At 36.3% G+C, this 11,886-nt stretch overlaps 1 protein-coding gene across 2 annotated transcripts in view; it reads left to right on the top strand.

Moving 5' to 3' along the window:
- The first annotated feature begins 1,742 nt into the window (after positions 1-1,742).
- The window catches only part of LOC129257069 (atrial natriuretic peptide receptor 1-like), a 20,353-nt gene continuing 10,209 nt past the window's right edge, over positions 1,743-11,886 (top strand). The window contains exons 1-7 of one of the 2 annotated variants that reach the window (XM_064097324.1): positions 1,743-1,899; positions 6,463-6,528; positions 8,476-8,553; positions 8,921-9,025; positions 9,441-9,512; positions 10,103-10,253; positions 11,521-11,670. In XM_064097324.1, coding sequence (XP_063953394.1) covers positions 1,807-1,899; positions 6,463-6,528; positions 8,476-8,553; positions 8,921-9,025; positions 9,441-9,512; positions 10,103-10,253; positions 11,521-11,670 — 715 coding nt within the window. In that variant the 5' untranslated portion in view covers positions 1,743-1,806. Of the gene's footprint in view, positions 1,900-6,462; positions 6,529-8,475; positions 8,608-8,920; positions 9,026-9,440; positions 9,513-10,102; positions 10,254-11,520; positions 11,671-11,886 lie in introns of those variants that run through there. The other variant, XM_064097325.1, reaches the window with a different exon arrangement.

Genomic DNA, 11,886 nt, shown 5'->3' with positions numbered 1-11,886 from the left:
ATGACCATGATCAAGGAATCAAATACATGGTAACTAATGTAAGGGAACTTAGATGCTGCGGAAATTGTCTCCTCAAAAATTATGTTAATTTAAAAATTCAGTAATGGAACAGGTATACATGTATTGTTTAATTGCTTTTACTTTGTTTAAGTGTTCAGTTGCGTGCATGTCACCTGTAAGCTATATGTACAAGCTCTCTTGGAGAAGACATGCACGCAACTACCGGGGCAATTAGCGTCTGCAATTAAAAGCACAATACATAAAGATGGCTAGAGAGGAACCTATATATATATATATATACTGGCTTTCAATTACTTATCAGTACATATAAAAGTTAATGATTTTGTTGTAATCGTTGTTCTTATCGTCATTATCATTAATAATATAAGTTTTACTTGAGAAATTGTTGTTTTACTCGTGCCATTCTAATTCATATATTATTGTATTATTATAGAAGGATAATATTATACTTTATTGCTTTAATTCATACAGTCCTGACAAAGATCTTCTTACAGATCAAAAGCTTGACCAAGAAAGCAAAAGAACTTACAACGGCCTCATGGTCAACTTTTCTTTCAAAACATTCCTTCGTCAACAAAACAAATAAGTGACTGGCATTGTTATAAAGCTCACAGTTTTGTTCACTATATTATGATGATTATAACGACGTAATACTCATTGAATATGCTATTCAGTAACATATTAAAAAGTATACAGCTTGTAAACATTAAAAATAATTGATTAAAAACCAAAGCAATGATTAGAGATAATTCAAAACAATAAAATACATTATAGTTATACATGTATATAGAGGTCTACATGACAGTCACTTGAGTAAAGCTCTAACCTCACGACTGGGATCTTTTCTCGATTTTGTTTTTCTAATGAAAGATCTATTGAGTACTTTCCATTTGTCCCATTAAGCCCTATGTGCTTGGATACTTTATTGAGTTAGCTACAATTGATTCATTGTACATGTTATGCCAATTCGTCTAAGTCCAGGTGGGTCTTATTACCAACATCGTCTAGCGTCATTTTGATAATCCGGACCTTTCGTTTGAGGACGCGCACGCTTATTTACGACGTTAGTTGATTTTGGAAGAGACTTTTTGGGCCCGTCATCATGGTCGTCCTGCAATGCAAATTGTGTGACATGAGATTTTTTTTTCGTTTCGCATCTGCGACGGAAACATTCAATATGCGTTTCGTGTGCAAAATTTTGGTTGCTACTATGGTAACAGCGATATATCTCATTGAGGACGACGTTCCAAAGCCACATTTGACTCCTCCTAGAGCTCGAGAGGCCGCCCGGGGGGCCCACTTCCATTGATTAGTGGATACCAGGAGCGACCACGCGTAAAAGGGGACAGAGTGGGCAGGTACGTTACGTATAGGCCTATGTAACGTTATAAGGGTGTCAAAACGATGTTTAAAATGCTGACAAAAAAGGGATATCCATTACTTGTAGGGTTTCACAAGCTAAATTCTTGTTAAGAGATGCATTTTCATAATCTGGAAAAGAATTACTTCCCAGCTTGTTTAGGGTACTTTTCGAAACCCCATGGTCGTGCCTGGTATCCACTCATTAATGGAAGTGGTCCCCCCGGAATTTGAATCTAATCCCCCATTTCTGGGGGAAGTAAAACATAATGCCATTACATCGTGTGCGAGAGGCATATCGTTTGTGTAGAAGGAATAAACAAAATAAACAAAAGAAACAAAAAGAAACGAGTTCAAACGTATTACATAATGGTGTGCACATATCAACTCACGCGAAATGTTCGGCTGGAGAGGTTGATCTGACCCATGAAATCAATTGCCAGTAATACACCAATAATCCACAATAAATGTAATATCGATTCGATGGACTGTAATGATCTATATCTAAGCCTTCATTCAGTAAGTTTTTCCTCACTCAATATGTACTCGATTTGTTTGAAAAACCACTTTCTTATCCATGTCATAATCTATTTTAGGTCTGCATTTCGAATATCTCAAGCCATCAGTCGTAATATACATGCTATGTATGGTGCGAGTGTCGCAGAAAAGGATTTTGCACACGAAAAGCAGATCTGTAGGGCCTGTAACCCCCCTGTAACACAAAGTTTAGCATTGATTGTAGAGCAGTTTTCTACGTTTGATTCTATTGACTATAATGCACATTCAATCTTAAAAATCAAGTGTATGATTAAGCGTTAACTTTTGTGTTAGGGGACCCTAATATTAGCGTCCGTGAGGATTGCGAAAGGTCCCAAATATAACCAGCTTGTGCAAAGTCGTTAACCATAACGCTCATTGTATAATCACTGTATCATATATAATTTATTTATGTGTTTTATTGAATTAACAAAGGTATTAACGAAATCACAATATATATACATGCATATTGTAATCAGAACAATAGAGACAAATCAAACACAAATATCAGAAAAAAAAACAAAGATAATATAATATGCATCTTATCCACATTCTTACAAAGAAAATTTCATTTTTTTTAAAAAATAAATTTACACACATAATATGTTTATTAAGAAAAAAAAATTATGTTATCGCCATCATCATCACCGCATCAAAATCATTACCACCACCATCATTCTCTTCCTCTTCTTCCTCTTCATCCCCCTTCATTATCACCAACATCATTATTTACATCGCAAATACACTATCATCCTCGATTATCATTCCATTTTCACAAACGCTGACTACTGTAGTAGGTCCGTGATTGGACAATGTGGTTTGGGGATTCATCCGGGTTGAAGAAACACAACGACAGATCACAAGAGATCATTTCGTAACTTTAAGTTGAAACAGATTCTTCCTATTGTTAGGTGTTAACTGCAATTTTCACACCTTCATTCACACCTTCCATTGTTCACAAAACGTGCGAGACGGTGTAATTAATTGACCCCATTCAAGTCGCGACAGCTACTAGGGCATTCACTCCAAGGCTTCTGTTATACATTTTAAGTTATCTTTCCTAAATAAAACGAAGGAGCTCAATTAAGTGCATTCTTTAACACTATAAAACACCTTTTTGACCAATACACCAACGAGATCGAACCAGCTCATGTCATCATGGAGGCTGATGTATGCCTCCCCAAGAATTTAAAGTATATCGAAGTGGTTTGTTGGATACTACTTAAATGACCAATGGCCCAGTCACATTCCCCTTACGGCGGGTCGAAAACATCCGTTAAGACTTTTTTGTACCACCTACACATTAATAAAACGGCTGTTTTTTTACTCGCCGTACGCCGCGGTAGGGGAAATGTGACTGCAGCATCAGAAACATGAAAAGTGCCTTTCTGCATATTATCATGCGAGTATTTGAATTAACATAAAATGGCAAAATACCAAGTGGGAGGCAAGTGCATACCGGGGGTGAAGTTTTTAAGAGGGGGTCAGTGTGTTCGTAGATGAAAGGACAGAAAGCGCAATAGAGAACCACTGGAGAAAGATGCAACATTCAAAATTCTGAGCCAAATTCATAAATGTAATATTTATTATAGGATTATAATAAGCAGATGAAATAAATTATTGGGAATTAATATTGCTGCCCTTATTTGCCTCTTTGTTTCATTAACGACATTGATTTGGTCAATGTCATCAGTAACTCATCGTACACTTAACTTGCGAGGGTATGGCTATATATATTTGTACAAAATACCCCCATTTACATGCGCGAATCCATGGGGGGCACAGGGGACACGTACCCCCCCCCCCCTTGATAAGGACAATTAAAATTTGTAAAGTAAAAATGCCATTTGATAGCAAGATTGAAGACTTTTTTTTTTGGCTTGTCAAAATTTTCCCCCGAAAGATTCCCCCCCCTCCTCCCTTTTGGAAAATCCTGGATCCGCCCCTGCCCACTTCCATACAGATTCTTGGATGTGCCCCATCCCTTCACGCCAGTTTATTCAAAGGATTTTATTGGTTCATGATTAAATTTGTAATACATTTAAAAGTCATTGGCAGTGGCGGACCGTGACCCGGATCGAGGAGACAAAGCATTGGAGGGGCACTGTATTGTTTGTGAACAATGCCGTGCCCCTCCAATGCTTTGTCTCCTCCGGGTCACGGTCCGCCACTGGTCATTGGTATCAGAGAATAATCCATTAACCCTATCTAGGCCGCCCCCCTCAACGATTCGTGCAATATTTTTGCCGCTCGCTAAATTTTTACTTTTAAGTCTTGCGCAACTTTTTAGACCAGTTTTGCGTCACCCGTGTATGCGGTTCCGAAATAACGCAACATTATGTAAGTGCATGTCAGACCAAAAATTGCTCAAAAATGTGATTTCGTGTACAAAGTCAATGCAAATTGTGTTTTCAACAAAAACATAAATGTATGATTATTTTGCTGGTCTAGATGTAATGCTGTTTATGATATCAGAAGAGTCCCAAACAAATTTAATTGAAAAAATAATGAAACACAAAATGTAAAAAACAAAGAAATACATAAGAAATTGCAAAAAACGATATACGACACAAGAATTTGATCTGATATCGCAATTGTTCATGTACACAAAGAGTTCTTATACCAAAAAATAGAGCATTCTGAGCTTTGAAGGGAGTTGCATGAAATAAATTACGATACAATTTTGTAGATTATGTCCCAGACGACATGCGTGCCAATATTCGGCGCTAGAAATTTTGCATTTTTTAGTAAATAGGGCAAATTTAAGCTCTTTAACTACATTCGACTTTGAATGATTTATTGTTCTCCATCATAAATGATCACAAAGAGGGGGATTTGATATTATGCCCCCCCCCCTTTCCAAAGAAGAGAAAATAAGAGTAAAGAATGAAGTATTAAAAGAAGTTTCAATCCAATTCAATTAAATTTTATTTTCATCTGATTGACATTTTATCAAAGTCCACATGAAATATAAAAAATGTTGAAATAAAACAATGAATGTAGTAGGCCTATACAATATGTAAATAAGATTTATGAAAGAAGGCGTAACCCCCCCCCCCCCCCCGAAAGTAAAATAACAATTTTTTTTACATGAATGAAAATGAGAATTATTATTAAATATTACCCATGAAAACTAGAGCTTATTTCCAAAAGGAGTTCATAAGAAAATCTTAAGTTTATAGAAATATTGCAAATATATACTTTACGTTTTCTAGTCGCTTTTTCTCAATGTTTATCACACATTTTTCACATTTTTAAGCCATTTTATGCAATGCACTTCTTATTAATTCGCCAGTTCGTCTCAGTTTTCTCGCCCCTTTTCTCTGATTTATGCAATGCACTTCGTAGTACCCATTCGCCCTTTTCTTTTTTTTCTAACCTTTTTTTTCTCTCTGTTTCATGCTCTCACCTCTTACTGCTCATCTGCCCTTTCTCTCTGTTTTTTTTTCCTTTTCTCTCTGTTTTCCCGCCATTTTATCTCCGTTTCTTGCAATGCACTCCTTGGGACCCATTCACCCTTTTCTCTCCGTTTATGCACTGCACTACCCATTCGCCATTTTTCTCTCCGTTTTCTCGCCCTTTTCTCTCCGTTTTATGCAACACACGCCTTACTACCCATTCGCCCTGTCCATTTTCTCGCCCTTTTGTCTCCGTTTATTAGCCATTTTCGCTCCGTATCTTCACTCCTCTAACAGGATCCTTGTCCCTAACATTCGCCGTTTTCTCGCCCTTTTCTCTCCGTTTTATGCAACACACGCCTTACTACCCATTCGCCCTTTTGTCTCCGTTTTCTAGCCCTTTTCTCTCCGTTTATTAGCCGTTTTCTCTCAGTATCTTCACTCCTCTAACAGAATCCTTGTCCTTAACATTCGCCGTTTTCTCGCCGTTTTCTTGGGGAAATCAATAGCTCCGCTTATATTGAACAATGATGGCACTCCATAATAATTCAATGTTTACATAGGAAACCTAATGTAGCCGTTTTTTGGCCGTTTTTTCTCCAAAAATTCTCCCTTTCTTCGCCCTTTTCTAGCCGTTTTCAAAACGGCGAAAAAACTGCAACTTTGAATTTCCCATAGGTTATAACACACAAAACGGCGAAAAAAGGGCGAAAAAACTGCAGTGGCTCACTGTTCCTCTATATCCCTTATGTTCCTTTATAATGTTGCTTCCTCTTCCGCCATCTCTTGCCCCAGTATCGGCACCTCCTCTCTCTTATCCCAACCTCACATGCAGCACTGTATCTGTTCGCATACCCGTTAAGTGTGATCACTTTCCATAAGATATAGAATATCATTCGCTGTAATCATTAATAGTGTTCAAGAATAACCCAATGCACTATCTTTATCTTCTTTTCATCGTCAGTACATGTATATTTTTTCTTAAGATCTTGTCCCCGTTTGTCAGATACCCTCTTTCTTGTTCGTGTGCTATAATATCGTACTTCCGTCACTTATTGATGGGCTCCATAGAATCTTTGACGACACCATGCGACAATTAATCAATAATGTTATTTAATTGGTATCTTGTTTCTTAAATGCAATACAGGGCACACTTATCAATTCAGATGGCCAAGATGGAGGCCAGATATTTGCTACAGTTGCACGCTATAAGGTAAGACAGTTTCCTACACACAAAAAACAGAAACTTGCATGTGTTAGTAATCGTACTCAAATGTCAAAATAATTTTGACACTATAGCGACATACTTTGATGAGTACTTTCACTCAATGAAGGTACTTTGAAAACTCATCTTGTCGAGTATATTTCATTTGACACTATAGTGACACATCAAGTGAGTAAATTTGAATAACTCAATCTAATGAGTAACTTAACCCAGTGTAATGAGTATGTTTAAAGTATATTTACTGACTTTTTGAGTATGTGAGCATATTACACACTTGATTAGTTTTAGCGATAATTTGACGATTAACTGCGCTGAGAAAATGAGTAGTATATGACTCTTGTATGTGAGTTTTGGGGTGTTGAGATCATGCATCCAAGTAATTTTACTCGGATCTCGCGTTAATTGCTTGCGCGCACACGTGATACCGGCCAAATGTGCAGAGCATGAAGACTTTTCTGGGAAGTTCTACATGTCTTTTTATTTATTTTCCCCCTTTTCTTCTATAATTACTTTTCTTGACAATAATAGCTTAGACCTACATGTATGGGGCAAACATAAATGCTATTTATGGTGACAACAGGGTGCATTGATCTACATTCTCATCCATCCGAGGCTCACGCCTCTCGGTTTGGGTAACCACACACCAGCCTGTTGTTGCGCCGCTACCCCGGGGCCAGAAGGGAGTGAAGGCCAGTGTGCCGCTACGATTGCTGGAGTCATTTATGAGGAGGGCAAATAAGTGACATCGTCCATGATTTCATGGACGATGTATAAATAAAAAGACATGTAGAACTTCCCAGAAAAGTCTTCATGCTCTGCACATTTGGCCGGTATCACGTGTGCGCGCAAGCAATTAACGCGAGATCCGAGTAAAATTACTTGGATGCATGATCTCAACACCCCAAAACTCACATACAAGAGTCATATACTACTCATTTTCTCAGCGCAGTTAATCGTCAGATTATCGCTTTACCTGGCTGTGAGTTTTTTCACCCGTTCTGCTATCATACCTTACAAACTTGAAGAAAAACTCATTTGTACGGATTGTTTTACATACTTTCACTGACAGGGATACTCAAGAAAAGTAGTTAATAAGTAATGTCCTTGAAAAAAAGATCAGGTGTAACAGAAACCCAGATTCTCGAGTAAAAACACATACGTTACGAATTTTTGCACTTAATTCTTTATGTAAAAAACAATTTTACTCATGGAAAATAGTTCTCGTTTTTTGTGTGTATATATTTAGCTTATGTAATTTAACTTCTTCCTCCACCCCTCATTGTAGCTTTGCCTGTCTCTTTTCTCTCCCCCCCCCCCTCTCTCGTTGACTCCCCTTTTTATCATGCCTGCTCCGTCCTTCATTGTATACTCCTTTCTTATCCGTTCCTTTCTTAAACTTTTCCAGTTATAGCGTTTACATTACAGCAACGCATGGGGGAGGGGTACCATGGTATTTTCTATAGGGGCAAGACAACCTATATTTTTTGTTCTTTTTCAATTGAATAACTGGGGTGACGTACCAGACCTCTCCTTTTACACCGTTTCTTTTTTTCTCTCTCCTCCTCTCTCTTTCTTTCTGTCTTTCTTTCTCTCTCTCTCTCTTTCTTTCCCTCCCCCTCTCTCTCTTTTTTTCTTTATTTCTTTCTCTTATTTCCCTCACTTGGAAAACATTAGGACACTCACACCCATGCCGCCCCCGCATCAACGTCACAAATGGAAAATGATTACATACTTCCATCGACCCTCTTCCATTTTTCCCATATCAGTTTTAAATATCATTTTTTTTCACCGAGTTGCATTTCATTGTCATAATAATTTTTCATTTCATAACAGTCCAAATATGGGGTTTATTCATTGCAGGTCTTTTCTACAGTTCCCTGAGACGTAGACAATAAAGACGATGTTTAAAACGCTATTTTTTCTTCTCTCATACAGGGACGTTTGGTGATGGTGAAGAGGATAAACAAAGCCAAGATTGAACTAACACGAGACGTTCTAATGGAACTTAGAAATGTAAGGTCAAACTTAATTTTGTTCTGCCTTGCAAAGAAGAATCAGAGGATATAGGTACAGAAATAAATATAATATATAATATTAGGTAACGATATTTCTAGTTAATTCCATGATGATCTTCAGTATTTTACAGATGTCTGCAAAGTTATAACTCTAAAGTTATTATGTGAAAATGTTAATTCTGTTTAAATATCATGAATATGATATATCATGAAATATATCATGAAATATGAAGTATCATGAATATGATATTTATATTTCCCGATGATTGGTTATTCAAGGGAGGGGTGGGGTAAATGATGGGCATTGTGTGCTTTTCTTAATCACTGATTATTGTTGTTTATTTCATTTGTATACATTTGTATAGATGAGAAATTTGGAACACACAAACATTGTTCGTTTTGTTGGCGCATGCGTGGACCCTCCCAATCAGACCATAATGACTGACTACCTTCCACGAGGGAGCTTACAGGTACTACTAAATGAAAATATCAGTTTATAGATTTTGGTACAATATTGACCTTTGAATTTTCAATTGCATTGAATTAAATTTATTTTTAGAATACTTTAAGAATCAGCAAGCTGTTATAAACACACAAATTAAATCTTTATTATATTCATAAAAATGTTTTTTAACTTAAATTACTTTATCGAATTATAAATCATTTATAGTTACACTTTCACAAAATTCCAAAAAGCAATAATTGGGTTAGTTATTCATATAGCTTTGTACGTATGATTCTATTTTAATGTTGCTTTAGGGTAAAAAATAATGGCAAATGAAAAAGAAAACATTTGGCCTTGTAATGTTGATAATTCATCATTATTACTCAATGTACATGTGCTGAAAGTGGCTTCTTTAATGAATTTAATTTTCTTGATTTCAGGATATTTTGGAGAACGATCATCTGAAACTAGACTGGATGTTTCGACAGTCTTTGCTGATGGACGCAGTCAGGGTAAGCTATTTCATCACTGATATCTTTATCCCGTGATTTATCTGAGAAACGTCCAAACGCAATTGATATAATTTATTTATCCTTAGGATGGTGTTTAATAAAACTGTATTAGCTTTCCCTAAATTACACCTGATTCTACGTGTGACTGGATGAAACGTATTATATGCGAATAAATCTGAATAAATATGTATTCCCATGATCTCTTTGGATTAAAATTGAATTTGAATGCAAAGTCTGTTATTGTGAAGCGGATGTTTTATTGATATTAACAACTGATTTAAGTTTTCTTTGCATGGAGTAAATGAGACAAAAATGACGTTTCCCTTGGCGCAAAGGTCGATAACACATCAGATAAAATTGATGTATGATTGAAAATGGAAGTTCCGTTGAGATGACATTTATGATTGCTAACCATGCACAAAGGAAATCCCGGTGTGATGACATCAACAACTTTGCCAGATTTCTCCATGTTTTCTCGAAACAACCTAAATTACTACCTAATCATTATTGTGATCAAATTGTTTTCCGTCTTCTAATGGGGAAAAAAATGTTTATTATTTTATGTATATTACAAATTTATACCTTTTTAGGGGATATACTACCTCCATGACAGTGTAATAGGTGTTCATGGACGACTGACGTCATCAAACTGTGTAGTCGATGGCAGATTCGTTCTCAAACTAACTGACTTTGGGATCCCATCACTGAGGAAGTCCAGTATTGACAGCGAAAACAAATACAGTAAGAAAATTTGTATGTACATTGTATAGAATTTGACAAGCAAAGGTTGCCAACCCAGGTAATTTTATTGAATCTAACAAGGAAACTGAAAGATCAAAACCTTTTGTCACTTGAAAGATCAAAACCTTTTGTCACTTGAAAGATCAAAACCTTTTGTCACTTGAAAGATCAAAACCTTTTGTCACTTGAAAGATCAAAACCTTTTGTCACTTGAAAGATCAAAACCTTTTGTCACTTGAAAGATCAAAACCTTTTGTCACTTGAAAGATCAAAACCTTTTGTCACTTGAAAGATCAAAACCTTTTGTCACTTGAAAGATCAAAACCTTTTGTCACTTGAAAGATCAAAACCTTTTGTCACTTGAAAGATCAAAACCTTTTGTCACTTGAAAGATCAAAACCTTTTGTCACTTGAAAGATCAAAACCTTTTGTCACTTGAAAGATCAAAACCTTTTGTCACTTGAAAGATCAAAACCTTTTGTCACTTGAAAGATCAAAACCTTTTGTCACTTGAAAGATCAAAACCTTTTGTCACTTGAAAGATCAAAACCTTTTGTCACTTGAAAGATCAAAACCTTTTGTCACTTGAAAGATCAAAACCTTTTGTCACTTGAAAGATCAAAACCTTTTGTCACTTGAAAGATCAAAACCTTTTGTCACTTGAAAGATCAAAACCTTTTGTCACTTGAAAGATCAAAACCTTTTGTCACTTGAAAGATCAATACCTTTTGTCACTTGAAAGATCAATACCTTTTGTCACTTGAAAGATCAAAACCTTTTGTCACTTGAAAGATCAAAACCTTTTGTCACTTGAAAGATCAAAATCTTTTGTCACTTGAAAGATAAAGGGTCAGCATTTCCTCAACTCCATGCTGAGTAGAAACACCCGAAAAGTACACAAGTTCAATCTAATTTCTGTATTTAATGATCTTCATATTTGGTTTCGTTCCACTACTGATTTTCAAGGCGCATAAAATGAAACGTGTTAGGTAAATCCGAGACATTTGGCATTCGAATATCTCTTAAATATTTCTCACATCCTTTTCATGGGTTATACAGTTGTTTCATTATCGTCATGTTCGGGTGTACCATTCATTTTTTTTCTTTCACCTTCCCTTCTACTTTTCGTCATCATTTCCGTCGTCGTCATCGTCTCTTTGACTACTACTAGAACTACTGTTTCTCTACCTACTTCAATTCCCATTCATTTTAATCTTCTCACATATCTCTTTTATATTTTCTTCCAATTGTATTGCCATTTTCTAAGAACTGTTATGGAAAGCTCCAGAACACCTCAGGAACCCTATTAACCCTCCCACTAAAGAAGGGGATATGTATAGCCTTGGTATCATCATGCTTGAGATAGGTACAAGGGCAGGACCATTCGACGAAGAACGGAAGTTCATGGACACTGACCGTAAGTATTGAATCTGCCCAACTGCTGTTCATAATCTTAATGTCTTAACGTCTTTGTTTAAATTGGTGTCGTCTCCCAGTTGCTTCTTTACAAAAAAGGAAAACCTTTTTTCAAGAAAATGGAAGGGATGAACATTAATTAGCGCAAATAAACACAAATATACTTATGAGACCCAGCCATTTGTACCCCATCCACACAAACACCTCCTCCCTTACC

This window comes from Lytechinus pictus, chromosome 3 (assembly GCF_037042905.1).
Source record: "Lytechinus pictus isolate F3 Inbred chromosome 3, Lp3.0, whole genome shotgun sequence".
In the NCBI taxonomy this organism is placed as follows: Eukaryota; Metazoa; Echinodermata; class Echinoidea; order Temnopleuroida; family Toxopneustidae; genus Lytechinus; species Lytechinus pictus.
Note: the sequence above shows the minus strand (reverse complement) of the source record. Positions and strands in the feature narration are given on the sequence as shown.